At 41.0% G+C, this 17081-nt stretch overlaps 1 protein-coding gene across 1 annotated transcript in view; it reads right to left on the minus strand.

Annotated features, from left to right (window-relative positions):
- The window catches only part of LOC122812307 (complement C3-like), a 2177376-nt gene that overhangs the window by 885732 nt on the left and 1274563 nt on the right, over window positions 1-17081 (minus strand). Inside the window, exon 24 of the mRNA XM_044084710.1 lies at window positions 16685-16888. Within this exon, the coding sequence (XP_043940645.1) occupies window positions 16685-16888 (204 nt within the window). The remainder of the gene's footprint in view (window positions 1-16684; window positions 16889-17081) is intronic.

A 17081-nucleotide genomic window follows, 5' to 3' on the forward strand; every position in this document is an offset into this window, starting at 1 on the left:
CTGTTGCTCACACAGCAGATCACTCATTGCTGATGATGTTCCTCGCACAGCGGATCAGTCATTGCTGATGATGTTGCTCACACAGCAGATCACTCATTGCTGATGATGTTGCTTGCACAGCGGATCAGTCATTGCTGGTGATGTTGCTAGCACAGCGGATCACTCATTGCTGATGATGTTCCAAATGGACGCAGATCACTCGTTGCTGATGATGTTGCTCGCACAGAATCAGTCATTGCTGATGATGTTGCTCGCACAGAGGATCACTCATTGCTGATGATGTTGCTCACACAGCGGATCACTCATTGATGATGATGTTGCTCACACAGCGGATCACTCATTGCTAATATGTTGCTCGCACAGCGGATCACTCATTGCTGATGATGTTGCTTGCACAGCAGATCACTCATTGCTGATGATGTTCCAAATGTACACAGCGGATCACTCATTGCTGATGATGCTGCTCACACAGTGGAGCACTCATTGCTGATGCTGTTGCTCGCACAGCAGATCACTCATTGCTGATGATGTTCCTTGCACAGCGGATCAGTCATTGCTGATGATGTTGCTCACACAGCGGATCACTCATTGCTGATGATGTTGCTTGCACAGCGGATCAGTCATTGCTGGTGATGTTGCTAGCACAGCGGATCACTCATTGCTGATGATGTTCCAAATGGACGCAGCAGATCACTCATTGCTGATGATGTTGCTCGCACAGAATCAGTCATTGCTGATGATGTTGCTCGCACAGAGGATCACTCATTGCTGATGATGTTGCTCGCACAGCGGATCACTCATTGCTGATGATGTTGCTTGCACAGCGGATCACTCATTGCTGATGATGTTCCAAATGGACAGATCGGATCATTCATTGCTGATGATGTTGCTCACACAGTGGAGCACTCATTGCTGATGCTGTTGCTTGCACAGCGGATCACTCATTGCTGATGATGTTGCTTGCACAGTGGATCACTCATTGCTGATGATGTTGTTCGCACAGCGGATCAGTCATTGCTGATGATGTTGGTCACACAGCGGATCACTCATTGCTGATGATGTTGCTTGTACAGCATATTACTCATTGCTGATGATGTTACTCGCACAGCGGATCACTCATTGCTGATGATGTTGCTCGCACAAGTGAGCAGAGCGAGGACTGAGGTTCACACTACTGGAGTTGGTGGAGAGAGAGAGTATAAGCAACTATAAATTCCATCTGTTACTCAAATGAGAACATCTTGCCTGTGTGAATCCTACATTTCTGTATCTATTTCCAGGCTCTAACCAAATGCGATATAGGATGTCTCATTCCCACAGAGTGCAGAGTTCTGTAAGTTAATGCCTTTAGTGGGCTCAGTGTGATCACAGGACCTGCATCAGAAAGTCATACATCTGGATAAAAAGGAGAGGGGTGCAACTGTTTGATCTCTTATAATAACATGATCTCTGGAAGATTACAAAATTTCTATATTATGATGAAAGGAAACAGGTCATGTGATTATTGTATTATTCTGTCAGCAAGAGCACAAATAACAGGGTCTGTATACTGTGATATTTGTAAAAGAAGAGGTCTTTTGATTACTGTACCATCATATTAGTGAGTATTGGTGCTAGAAGATGCTGGGGTGTCTGCAGTAAGATGGCTGACAGGATCCATTGTGCTGTCTAGTCAGTAAAGATAGGGGCAGAACCCCAATACTGTGATTTCAGCAAAGAAGGCCTTTGACAGGATCCATTTTCTATAGTTTGATTGAGGATGGAGTACAGGATCCCTAATTTATGATTTCAATGAGAAAAGGAGATGCCATCCTCAGTGTTATTATGTCAGTAAGGACAGGTAACAGGTTTCCTGTGCTATGGTGCCACTGTGGATATGTGACAGGTTCCTTGTGGCATGGTGTCACTGAGGATAGGTGACTTCTGCTAAGGTGCCAGTGAACTTCGGAAGAACTTATATTTTGCAGAATTAGTGAGGACATGTGACCGGTTACCTGTGATATGGTGTAAATGAGGATATGTGACAGAATTCCTGTGTTATGGTATTCATGAGAAATTATGATAATATCCTAAGTATTATGATGTCTATGAGGACAGGAAACTAAATTCTTGTACTATAGCATCAACAAAAAGGACAGGTTACAGATCTCTTGTACTGTGATGTCACTGAGGCAGTTGTCAGAGTCATTTTGCTTTGTTGTCAGTGAAAACAGATGTCATGATGCCCTATGCTATGTTGCTAGTGAAACAGGTGACAGCATTCTTGTGTTATGATATCACAGAATTACTGTCCTATCTCTGATGGTGTGAATGTCTGCCTGTGCAATGATGTCAGCAGAGAGGATAAGGGATAGGATCTCTGTTGCCTGGTGTCTCTGACATCAGGTGATAGGATCCTCCTGCTATGATGTCACTTAGAACAGTTGACAGGATACTCTAGAATAAGGGATCAGCAAACAATACACCTGCCGGGACTCCTGTCAGAGAACAGAAGTGACAGGTTTCCCATGCTGTGCTGTTATTGAGAACAGGTGACAGAATCCTTGTGACATGGTGGTAAGGAGTAAGGTGATGCACCTGTAATGAAATGCTGTTTCACATCAATGGTGAACTTAATGAACTAATTGTGAGACGCCAGTGGGGTGACGGTAATGTAATTTCCTCACTGAGTATACTAACAGGAAACTAGAACTTAAACTTGGTGTTTACGTCTTTGAGACACTTTTTAGTTGCAGTAGAGTGATGATGCATTTACACAGTCTCATTAGTTCAAGAGGTACCACACTCACCTTTGGTGCAGAAGATTATGGGTTTTATTCCCATAACAGGGTATTGGATGATTTATTTCAGTATTGACACTGCAGTACAGCATAAAGGGGATGCTGCAGTCCTGAGTGTGCTGTCTTTCTGATGAGATATTAAACTGAGGCCCCATCGGCTTGAGTTGGTGGTAGCTCAGGTGGATATAAAAGACCCCATGGCACTTATTGAAAAGAGTAGGGGAAGTTCCCTGGTGCTTTGGACGAATGTCCCCCAGTTAGTATGAGTACCACATTGGGTGTCCCCTGAAAAGAAGATCTTGGCATAGTGGGACTAATGTGGTCAACAAAGTGTAAAAATAAGTCATGATATGTCTGATTAATTGAATGGGTGATAGATTAAACTTTTATCAAGCTGCCCTATAGTACAGCGCTATTTATGCTGATTACATTAGGAAAAGTAGTGCAAACGGTTAAGCAATCAGCATAAGGGCAATGGAAGAGCTTTACCCTCATGTAAAAGAAAGTTTAGACAATCATTTATTTTATTATAAAAGAAAATACACTGGTTTGTGATATTAAACCACTGTAAATAAAACATGAAACGTGTAGACAAGTACCAATGGTATAAAACACTGCTAGGAGGTGCATCAAAAAGAAAACTGTTTATTAATGAGCAATACAACAAAAACAAAAGGGTATGCACTTTCACATCTGCTTCATCAGACCTTCTATATGAGAAAAGATTTACATTCATTAATAAAAGCATCTCAATTAACAAGGAACCAATCACCTTTTAGCAGCAATTAGTCACTTAAGGCACCAAGTAAAGATATAAGAGCCCATTCATACATTACTAAAATGAAACCAATAAACCATAAATAAAGAAATAAAAAAGAAGCAAAAATTAAAATGCTTAGATATAAAACACACAGCAATAATAACATATTACATGTAAAAATATATATGAAATATACATCAGGACTAAAAAATCATATAAAAACACCTAGCAAAACTGAGTATCATTGGATATCAATTAACTTCTAAGACCTCGTCCCTTAAGGTTAGGTCTTAGTGGGACCTTCTCATTGAGACCACTGCCCTGATCTGCTCTTAACACGATCATCCATTTGACCTCCCTCGTCTCTGTGAGGTTCCTAACATCCCCACCCTAAAGACTAGGATATACTCTGTCAATAACCATAAACCTGAAGGAATGTCTAGCGTCAGTACTGAAGACATGCTTAGAGAGGGCATTATTGACTGATGCACAACGTATACTGTATAGGTGTTCTCTAATCCTGTCTTTCAAGTATCTGTCAGCCTTGCCGACATAGAATGCTGGGAAAATTGTACAGCAAACCAGGTAAACTACATGTAAAGTCAGACATGTAGCACCTGCCTTAAAATTGAATCTTCACCCATTGTCAGGATGTTGAAAATACCCACTACTATCTATATAATTGCAAAAATTACAGGTGCCACATGCTAACGTTTTAGAGGCACTAGCATTAAAAATTAATGAGCAGTTGAATGGTTTATATGATCGCTTCCTTGGGGGTACAGCAGATTCATCTGCTGATAAACTTATTGACACTGCATTCCTCTTTGAGAGGAAGTTACTTCAGCAGAAATGCCTTAAAATTGAGAGGGATACCAGGGATTTTAAGTTGGGCAATGTTTTTACTTGGTCCGAAAGTAATGTCCCTAGACACAATGACTCTAAATTACCCCTTATCATTATCATACTAACAATAGGAATTCTGGTGCTCAGATGGCTGCAATGAGATCTATACCTAGTACTTGTGCAGTAGTTGTACCTACTATTGGCAACTCTCAAACCAATGCCTATAACAAGGGATCAGACACTATAGTTACTGAGGAACATGCTAATAATCACCTAACTGTCAACAATGTTGCTGATACCAGTGGGGTGAATGGCTTAAAGGAGCAATAACCTTTGTGTTAGGTAATGATGTGAGAAGGAGAACTACCACTGGTCTAAATAACAGTATGGACGGCAAGGATGCAGGTCCAACAATGGTTCCATTAGTTTCCCTTTACCCGTTGGCAAGGAACAACGATTCAACAGGAACCGCTCACAGAGCAGGGGAAGGTCAAAAAGGAAAGTGCCAGTGGAGCAGAGCAGCGATCAGTCATTGAAGAAGATGTGGAGACAAGTCACAACTTGATTGTTTGGAACTTGTCCCAGAGATCTCTAACCCCACAAGTTAAGTGTACTGGGGAGAGGACTTTCTTTTATACCCACACAGCATGGTGATGTGACAGACGTTGTTCTAGACATTAGAATGTTTGTACGGAATGTCTCACTTAAGATATAATTTGGTAGTAGGAATGTAAACGATGTAAGCACCAATACTTTTAACAAACCTAGTTTATTTATGCCTAACCCACACCCCTTCTGGAGGCATTCATTAGATTGACAGAGAATGACTTACATCAAGCTTTTGACAATTTTAAACCTAATAATCACAGTAATCTTACCAAACATGAGAAATCAGCACTAGATACACTACAAAATGATACAACTATTTCCATCAGGCCAGCGGATAAAGGTGGCTCCATAGTTGTTATGGATAGATCAGATTATTTTAACTCCATGAAGGAGATACTAAGTGATACTCAACAATATACACTTATTAGGAATGATATAGAACATCTTATAAAGAGTATAAGGAACACCTTGAATGACTACCTAGAGGACAAAATGATTAATTATGACCTTTATAACTATTTTTTGATCAATCAGCCATTAATTCCTGTTATACAAGGTCTCCCGAAGATCATCAAGGATAGCCACAAACCACCACTGAGACCCATTGTGGCTGGTCATGGCTGGACCATTGAACCCTTCTCCATATTTGTGGAGAAGCATTTGTGACCCAGCTAGGGTTAAACTATTCCCGGCTCCACTGAGTCTGCTCTTTAGATTTTCCCTTAGCAGTAGCCAGTTCTTCCAGATTTAGCACTCATATCAGCACTTTTGGACAAGCACTTGATCCAAAAAGAGACAGAAGCACAAACAACATATAGTACTCGATCCTCTACAGTTGTTTGCAGGGAACAGCCAAACTACTCTCCCCAGCAGGTAAATAAGAATAAGTTCCGAAACTCTCTCAGTCATGTCCATGAGCCAGCTCCCAGGGTATTCTCTTGTTCACCTGATAAATATGGGCATCCTGAGGCAATATCACAACTGCCTCATGTACACAGACAACGCTCTCCTCCTACCACATGACACCAAAATCTGCGAGAGATGCACTTACATAGCCAAACTTGAGGCAAAACTCTCTCCAGCCATGACTAGATTTGGCAGTCAGAAGGAGAAGGTACAAACCTGCAACACCCCACTCACTGGACATTTTATTTTATTTATTTATTTTATTTTACATTTGTTGACCGGGCTAGGCTAGCTGGAGAAGTTTCCATTTTCAGTAGCGGCCCGGGGAGAAAAGCTCCACAGAGTGAGATACATACAGAAAATCTATCAAACCAAAATAAAATAATGATAACAATAGACCCACCAAACATGCAACTGCAAACCCCACACATAGATACACAAAGACATATTCGGAGGCTCTTAATAAAAATCTGCAGAAACAGCAGAGACCTCCAAAGCAGACACCCAAGCAACCTACACCCACTAACACACTGAAATCAAAACATAACCTCCAAAACCAGTGTGCCAGACAACCACAGCCCTTAAGGCAAAACACCATACCTAACACTCTTGTAATAGGTGACTCCATAGTCAGACACACAGATGTCCCTCTCATCAGGTTGAACAAAGAGAAGGTCACCATCAGCTGCTTGTCGGGTGCCAGAATCTTCCACATTACCCATGCACTCAGGTCACTCCATGACAAGTATAAATACGACTGTCATTGTCCACGTTGGTGTGAATGACATGAGAAGTACCTCCCTGGACTACATGAAAAGGGACATAGATGAGCTTGCTGATCATGTAACTCAGGCAGGTATGACCCTAGCCCTGAGTGGCATCTTACCCTCACCAAGAATGATACCTCAGTACAAGGAAAAAATGATAAATTTCAACAATTGGCTAAGTTTCTGGTGTCATTCAAAGGGGATCCAGTACCTGTTTGCCTGGGATGACATGCTTAAAAAGCCTTGATACTTCACCAGGGATGGCTTGCACCTGTCATCCCTGGGATTCAGGATACTGTCAAAGGCTCTTGCCACCCCCATAGTGCCTTTTTTTAGGCAAGGCTCAAAAGACAAATTCACCACTGCAACAAGTACCAGCAACATGAGGGTCATGCTACTCAACACTAGGAGTTTAAACCTCAAAATGCACTCTCTCAAGGCATTCCTCAATATGGAGAACATTGATATTTGCGCAGTAACTGAGACCTGGTTCAAGGCTCAAGAGAGCAACCCAGCGATACCAGGCTACAACTCATATCACACATTTCGGCCACAAAACCCAGACCGAAATACAAAGGGAGGAGGAGTATCCATATTCATCAAGGATAATCACACCTCCAGACTGGTTGCAAAATATGATGCCTCGGAGATCATCCAAGTGCAATTAACCAAAAAGAACCAAAATTAAAACACACTTTCGGAACCCTGAACAAAACTCTGAAAAAACCAAAGAGTTAGCGACTGTGGAAAAATTAAAAGGAGCTGCAAAGCCAGATAGATTTTAGCGCTTTCTTTCACTTTATTGTCAACGTGAACTTCCTCAGAAAACCAGGATGCCTCCCAACATCCTGGTTTTATAGTCATGAACAGGAAATGATGTACATCCCATGTAACAATAATTGACATTTTTTTAAATAATATGTATATATAAAAAATTTTTTGAAATGTGTGGTCTAATATGACATTTGTACATCGTTACAAAAATAATAACATCTGAGTAAAAATCAATCTATAATAACAGAGTATCAAAACTTTTAAAATGAACAGTGGTTAACTAATGTCCATTACTTAAAAATGTAACTCTATTGACTGAAATGAAATAAATTCCAGCTAAGCCTGGTATTGCATCGTACATATTGAACCATAATTAATTAATCTCAAAAATAAAAAGTGTTACTGACAATCATAGTGGTGTCAAATGGTGGTCCTGTGGAAGAATTTCCACTGGTGTTTTCTACAAAAATAGACAAGAATCACCAGATGTCTCCCACAGTAAATTATTCACTCCCACTAACATTCAAATTCAAACACCGTTAAGTCATCTATAACTAATGGAATAGAATAAGATGAAGGAAGTGTGGACCTACACCAGATGGCACAACTAATCAAATTTGTAAACGCTCACTTGATGATGACTCCTGTGACAGAGTTGTTGAAAATGAAGGAAAATCGACTAGTAGATGAAAAACATGAACTGTAATTGTGTCTTTGACTAAAATAAAGATATCTATTACTAAAAAAAAGGTGTCTTGTAACTAAAATAAAACTGGTGGAAGTGTATGATTTATGAGCAAAAATATCCCTATAGGTGTAAATGCCCATATACACATTTGTATCAATGAACATGTTTGTCTTCTTGACATACATGGATCTGTGCGTGTGTTCACTTTTATACACATGTGAATGTGTTTGTGTGTGTAAAAAATGTCCAGGTGTTACCTAAAACACAAGCACACACAACAAGAAAACACCCTACCAGACCCTTATACACATAATCTCTCTCTTACCCCTACCCCTACATACTAATGTTGGGCTGGTGGAATGAAATGTTATACCAAATTATCTATATAGTAGGAAACATTTGATGTTTATCGAGTCATTGAGACCTGGAGATTCATCTGCTCCCAGGCACAACTGCCACAAAGACTCTTTCTGCTCTAACCTGTTATTCAAGTCTCCCTTTAGCAAACTTTTCTCTACATGATCTAAAGGAACGGTAATGTCTCATCAATCTGGCTGACTTTTTTGAAAAGGTCACTGAGGCAATAGACATGCATCTGGAGCATTTCTCCCCGGGCCTCCGCTGAAAACAGGCTCTGTGGAACCTAGTCGGACTTTCCCAGTCAACAAATGATAAATAAATAAATAAATAAATAAATGAAGGGAAAGTGGTCCACACAGCATACCTTGATCTTACCAAGGCCTTCGACACCATTCCCCACTTGGGAATTATAGACAAAATCATTAACCTAAACATAAATCCCTATGTAACAAGATGGGTTGCTAACTGGCTGACAGATAGAACCCATTCGGTGAGAATAGGGAACGCTAGATCAGACTCCAAACCTGTGACTAGTGGAGTACCACAGGGCTCAGTATTGGGACCCCTCCTGTTCGGCATTTATTCCTCCGAGGTACAAGCAAAGACGGAGGGATTATGGCTAACAAAGTTTGCAGATGACTGCAAATTGGGTGCCATAATTGAGACTCCAACTGACGTAGACATCCTATAGAGGGGTCTCACTGATACAGATACATGATGCCAAAATCACAGCCTCAAGTTAAATGCCAAAAAGTGCATTGTCATACCTTTTGGGAAAAAACAAGTACCAATGAATTACAACATAGATGGCAGCCCACTTATCACAGAGAGTGTGATAAGAGTCCTGGGGACACAGGTGGATAGTAACCTCTCCTTCGACAACCACATCGCCAAAATGGTTAGAACATCCTTCTACATGGCCCATCTTATCACAAAGGGGTTTGCATCTGGGAATAGGGAAGTTATTGTCCCCCTCTACTCATCACTCATTAGACCCATAATTGAATACAATGCCCCATTTGGGATGTACCTTACAAGACATCTGCAACAACTGGAGAGGCCTCAAAAGTACCTCACAAAGAGGATAACGGGCCTTAAACAGATGCCCTATGCCATGAGGCTAAACAAACTCAAACTGTACTCGGTCGCGTACTGGCTACTCAGAGGTGACCTATGCCTAACATACAAGGCTATGGCAAACCCCGAATTGGTGGAAATGCTCCACCTAAGGAAAACCCAATCCACCAAAGTTACACACTCAAGGGACATTAACCTGACAGCAACAATAAACAGGACTTGTTGGAGGGACAGATTTGTGTCCCAGAGGCTCCCCTTGCTCTGGAATAAGGTCCCCATATATGTGAGGTAGAGCCCCTCACTAGCGCTCTTCAAGATGAATCTTGATAAGTGGATGGGAAACAGGAAATTCACCCCGGGAATCACATCTGTGGCCCTGCTCAACAGAGGCACAGGTAACTAAACCCCATGGGAGGCGAAAGCTGAAACATTTTGGCTAGGCTTAATTATGCCCTAGGGCCAATAGCCTAGTACTTACCTATGAACCTATGAACCTATTCTAAATAAGAATGAAGTAGTGTTGCAAGATTCCAAGCATTTTCTTGGGGATCTCTTTGATTTTATTAAAATGCAACCCAATGATTTGAAATATTTTTTTAGTAACTATGGATGTACAGTCATTGTTCACAATGATTCCTAATCAAGTTGGCATGGCTTATGTGGGAAGATATTTGACAAAGTATAGTGCATGCAATCATTCAATATGTGACTTGTTAGACCTTTGTATGAGAATAGTGCTTGAGAATAACATTTTTGTCTTTGATGGGGTTTATTATCAACATAAGGATGGTGTAGCTCCAACATGGTTATGGCACACTGGTAAGAGGAACACATGCTTTCCAGATTTGGTTTTCAATGTCATGTCCCATTCTATCGAAGGTTTGTGGATGACTTGTTTTTTATTTGGAGAGGGAATGTTGATGAGTTGGTAGAATTTCACCAAGAGTTAAACCTTTCCACCCATTTTCTGAAGTTCTCTTTAGAGCATTCAGATACTCAAGATGAATTTCTGGATATTTCTCTCAGTAGACAGGGTGATGGTTCCCTTTGTACAGGTATTTATAGGAAGCCCTGTTATAGGAATTCTCTACTGCACATACATAGCATGCACCCCTCCCATGTATTGAAGAATATAGTCAAGGGGCAAGGGCTAATAGCCTCTAGGTTGAATGGGTCAGAAGATGGTTTCAAGTCTGAGCTCCTCCATCAGAAAAACAAATTGACAGACAGAGGATATAAGAACAGGGAGGTTGATGCTATATTATTTATTGATTTATTTTATTTATTTCCAGTTTGATGACCAGGGAGGTCCACTGGGCTCAAGGAGCCTGTTTTCAGTGGAGGCCCAGGGAGAAAACCTCCATAATACATAGTAGAAATAGTACCAATTAACCAAACTGTAATATTATATAGTAAAACTAAGCAAAGTAAAAGAGCAAAATATACAATACATATTTACATGCTTACAGATTATAGAACAAGTAGTTGTTGTCGTCTTTTGGCTTTCCTGGTTAGGGGTTGCCACAGTGGAACTTCGGTCCGCTAATGATTGGTAATAGATTTTAACGAACGCCAAGGTGCCAACTTGAAGTTCAACCTTCAGCGAAGGCACACCCATTTACGCATGTCTTTCGAATGCCCACACAACCACGGGGAGGACATGCAGACTCCACACAGAAGGCACTCCCTGCACTCCAGCTGAGAATCGAACGGGAGAACCTCTTGCTGTGAGGCAACAACGCTACCACTACACCATCACGGAAGTAGATTATAGAACAAGTAGTACAGAGTAAAATTGTACAGAGGTTTTAAATAATCTGTGAATGGTATAAAAGTAGCATTTGTAAGAAGGCAGTAAATAAGATATATTATGTACTATTCCTCCCCTTAGGTCTGGTTTAGCTAAACCTTACTTCTCTGAGCAGTTTGCTGTTTTAAATGGTGAGGGTCCTACGTTTACCAACTCCTTTAATAATTCTGTTCCTTTAACCTACACTACTGATACAAGGATGGCAATGAATATCAGCAAGAGACACTGGGATATATTAGCAACTGATCCAAGCATTAAGAGACTTGTTGGTGATACTCCTAAGTTCTCATATAAAAGTAAAAAAAACCTGAAAAGGCTATTGTGTTATCCGGACAACCATAGCCTGGATATACCTAACTCTGGTGATAAAACATCAGCATGTGGCACCTGTAAGTTTTGCAATTATAGAGATAGTAGTGGGTATTTTCAACATCCTGACAATGGGAGAAGATTTGATTTAAGGCAGGTGCTACATGTCTGACCTTAAATGTAGTTTACCTGGCTTGCTGTACAATTTGCCCAGCATTATATGTCGGCAAGGCTGACAGACCCCTGAAAGACAGGATTAGAGAACACCTATACAGTAAACTGTGTGCCTCAATTAATAATGCCCTCTCTAAGCATATCTTCAGTACTGACGCTAGACATTCCTTCAGGTTTATGGTTATTGACAGAGTATATCCTAGTCTTGAGGGTGGGGATGTTAGGAACCTCACAGAGACGAGGGACGTCAAATGGATGATCAAGTTAAGAGCAGATTAGGGCAGTGATCTCAATGAGAAGGTCCCACAAAGACCTATCCTTAAGGGACGAGGTCATAGAAATTAATTGATACCCAGGGACACTCATCTACACCTCCTGGCAGTGTTTTATACCCCTGGTACTTGTCTACCCCAGTGATACTCACATACACCTCCTGGCAGTGTTTTATACCCCTGGTACTTGTCTACCCTAGTGATACTCATCTACACCGCCTGGCAGTGTTTTATACCCCTGGTACTTGTCTACCCCAGTGATACTCATCTACACCTCCTGGCAGTGGTTATACCCCTGGTACTTGTCTACTTAAGTGATACTCATGTACACCTCCTGGCAGTGTTTTATACCCCTGGTACTTGTCTACCCCAGTGATACTCATATACACCTTCTGGCAGTGTTTTATACCCCTGGTACTTGTCTACCCCAGTGATACTCACATACACCTCCTGGCAGTATTTTATACCCCTGGTATTTGTCTACCCCAGTGATACTCATATACACCTCCTGGAAGTGTTTTATACCCGTTGTACTTGTCTACCCCAGTGATACTCATCTACACCTCCTTGCAGTGTTTTATACCCCTGGTACTTGTCTACCCCAGTGATACTCATCTACACCTCCTGGCAGTGTTTTATAGCACCGGTACTTATCTACCCCAGTGATACTCATCTACATCTCCTGACAGTGTTTTATACCCCTGGTACTTGTCTACCCCAGTGATACTCATATACACCTCCTGGCAGTGTTTTATACCACTGGTACTTGTCTACCCCAGTGATACTCATATACACCTCCTGGCAGTATTTTATACCCCTGGTACTTGTCTACCCCAGTGATACTAATACACACCTCCTGGCAGTGTTTTATACCCCTGTTACTTGTCTACCCAGTGTTACTCATATACACCTCCTGGCAGTGTTTTATACCCCTGGTACTTGTCTACCCCAGTGATACTCATATACACCTCCTGGCAGTGTTTTATACCCCTGGTACTTGTCTATCCCAGTAATACTCATATACACCTCCTGGCAGTGTTTTATATCCCTGGTACTTGTCTACCCCAGTGATACTCATCTACACCTCCTGACAGTGTTTTATACCACTGGTACTTGTCTACCCCAGTGATACTCATATACACCTTCTGGCAGTATTTTATACCCCTGGTACTTGTCTACACCAGTGATACTCATACACACCTCCTGGCAGTGTTTTATACCCCTGGTACTTGTCTACCCCAGTGATACTCATCTATACCTCCTGGCAGTGTTTTATACACCTGGTACTTGTTACCTAAGTGATACTCATGTACAACTCCTGGCAGTGTTTTATACCCCTGGTACTTGTCTAGCCCAGTGATATTCATCTACAACTCCTGGCAGTGTTTTATACCACTGGTACTTGTCTACTCCAGTGATACTCATATACACCTCCTGGAAGTGTTTTATACCCCTGGTACTTGTCTACCCCAGTGATACTCATATACACCTCCTGGCAGTGTTTTATACCCCTGGTACTTGTCTACCACAGTGATACTCATCTACACCTCCTGGCAGTTTGCTATACCCCTGGTACTTGTCTACCCCAGTGATACTCATCTACACCTCCTGGCAGTGTTTTATACCCCTGGTACTTGTCTACCTAAGTGATACTCATCTACACCTCCTGGCAGTGTTTTATACCCCTAGTACTTGTCTACCCTAGTGATACTCATATACACCTTCTGGCAGTGTTTCATACCCCTGGTACTTGTCTACCCCAGTGATACTCATATACACCTCCTGGCAGTGTTTTATATCACTGGTACTTGTCTACCCCAGTGATACTCATATACACCTCCTGGTAGTGTTTTGTACCACTGGTACTTGTCTGCCCCAGTGATACTCATATACACCTCCTGGCAGTGTTTTATACCCCTGGTAATTGTCTACCCCAGTGATGCTCATCTACACCTCCTGGCAGTGTTTTATACTCCTGGTAATTGTCTACCCCAGTGATACTCATCTACACCTCCTGGCAGTGTTATATACCCCTGGTAATTGTCTACCCCAATGATACTCATCTGCACCTCCTGGCAGTGTTTTATACCCCTGGTACTTGTCTACCCCAGTGATACTCATATATACCTCCTGGCAGTGTTTTATACCACCGGTACTTGTCTACCCCAGTGATACTCATATACACCTCCTGGCAGTGTTTTATACCCCTGGTACTTGTCTACCTAAGTGATACTCATATACACCTCCTGGCAGTGTTTTATACCCCTGGTACTTGTCTACCCTAGCAATACTCATCTACACCTCCTGGCAGGGTTTTATACCCTTGGTACTTGTCTACCCCAGTGATACTCATCTACACCTCCTGGCAGTGTTTTATAGCACTGGTACTTATCTACCCCAGTGATACTCATCTACATCTCCTGACAGTGTTTTATACCCCTGGTACTTGTCTACCCCAGTGATACTCATATACACCTCCTGGCAGTGTTTTATACCACTGGTACTTGTCTACCCCAGTGATAATCATATACACCTTCTGACAGTGTTTTATTCCCCTGGTACATGTCTACCCCAGTGATACTCATGTACACCTCCTGACAGTGTTTTATATCACTGGTACTTGTCTACACTGTGATACTCATATACACCTCCTGGCAGTGTTTTATACCCGTGGTACTTGTCTACCCCAGTGATAGTCATATACACCTCCTGGCAGTGTTTTATACCCCTGCTACTTGTCTACCTCAGTGATACTCATCTACACCTCCTGGCAGTGTTTTATACAACTGGTACTTGTCGACCCCTGTGATACTCATATACACCTTTTGGCAGTGTTTTATACCCCTGGTACCTGTCTACACCAGTGATACTCATATACACCTCCTGGCAGTGTTTTATACCCCTGGTACTTGTCTACCCCAGTGATACTTATCTACACCTCTTGGCAGTGTTTTATACCCCTGGTACTTGTCTACCCCAGTGATACTCATGTACACCTCCTGGCAGTGTTTTATACCACTGGTACTTGCCTACCCCAGTGATACTCATATATACCTCCTGGCAGTGTTTTATAACACTGGTACTTGTCTACCCCAGTGATACTCATATACACCTTCTGGCAGTGTTTTATACCCCCGGTACTTGTCTACCCCAGTGATACTCATCTACACCTCCTGGCAGTGTTTTATACCACTGGTACTTGTCTACACATTTATTTTATTAACTGGGCTTAAACTTTCAGGTTTTGATGAAAAGAGACGTGAACATAAGCCATATTGTTTAATTGCATCACATGAGATGAAAAGTGACATGTGAACATAAGCCATATTGTTTAATCACATCACACGAGATGAAAAGTGACATGTGAACATAAGCCATATTGTTTAATCACATCACATGATCCATTTCAGCAAATTTATTTCATGACATTAGCACTAGTGTGCTACAAATGTAGGAACTGTAGCTCTTAATGATTTACATAAGTTTATTTAGACTTGCAACATTATCTATCAGTTTTTAAAGTGATTTTCTTTATATTCTTCTATTCCTACAGTTTGTTAGGTAATGGTCATTATTTTTTCTTACATTTCTTTATTTCTAAATGCTGTTAGGAAATGTTCAGTCTGAATGAATGTCTTCTTCAACAGGATTATTTTATGTCTTCTTCAACAGGATTATTTTATTGCCTAAACAATGTTTTCCTCTTATATGGTTTAATCTCTATAACTGCTGTTCTTGTTATAACACTGTTAATCATGTATTATTTTTATATGCTCCATTCCTGTAAAATGAGTTGACTGGCAAGGCATTCTACAATTAACATGCATGTGATATTTCACATGTAATAAAAATCAGTAGGGTTTTGTTTGTTTTCTTATATTGGAGCAGGCAGTAGTGTTATTGGAACTCAATTAATATAAGCTGTTTAAATGATAGGATCAGAGAAGGTGTAATAAACAATTTTACATACTCAAGTTCAGTTTTCATGTGTTGTGGTAACATTAGCAGTCAGTCGTACATGTGTACTCTTACCTTGTGTTATAACTTTTCATGTGTTGTGGTAACATTAGCAGTCAGTCGTACATGTGTACTCTTACCTTGTGTTATAACTTTTCATGTGTTGTGGTAACATTAGCAGTCAGTCGTACATGTGTACTCTTACCTTGTGTTATAACTTTTCATGTGTTGTGGTAACATTAGCAGTCAGTCGTACATGTGTACTCTTACCTTGTGTTATAACTTTTCATGTATTGTGGTAACATTAGCAGTCAGTCGTACATGTGTACTCTTACCTTGTGTTATAACTTTTCATGTGTTGTGGTAACATTAGCAGTCAGTCGTACATGTGTACTCTTACCTTGTGTTATAACTTTTCATGTGTTGTGGTAACATTAGCAGTCAGTCGTACATGTGTACTCTTACCTTGTGTTATAACTTTTCATGTGTTGTGGTAACATTAGCAGTCAGTCGTACATGTGTACTCTTACCTTGTGTTATAACTTTTCATGTGTTGTTGTAATACTAGCAGTCAGTTGTGCATGTGCACTCTTACCTTGTGTTATATACTTGATGGCTTCTGTTCTGCGATCCACTCCTATTTTTTCCCACTGATTGGTGTTATCCAGGTAATGTGTTGCAATAACAGCTGGGGTAATTGACATCATGTTCTGTTCCCCACAGCCACTTGGCACTTGAATGAGATGCTTCAGATTTGCCCCATCTATGGAGTTGATAATGGTTTCAGCAACAGGGTTTCCTGTTAAGAAGATGTATGCATTGTTTACGGATGTGTTCTCAAACTTAAGATAAAAACCTAAACATTTACTGACCAGTCTAATGTTGCAGAACATATTTTTAGAGAAAAATGTGCATATTCCCAGACTAGAGTATGTATTACGTCTGCCAGTAACTCAATCCCTACAAAATATTGTCGCCATAGAAAAAACAGA

Source organism: Protopterus annectens, chromosome 9.part0, assembly GCF_019279795.1.
Source record: "Protopterus annectens isolate FY-2018-M chromosome 9.part0, PAN1.0, whole genome shotgun sequence".
Classification (NCBI taxonomy): Eukaryota; Metazoa; Chordata; order Ceratodontiformes; family Protopteridae; genus Protopterus; species Protopterus annectens.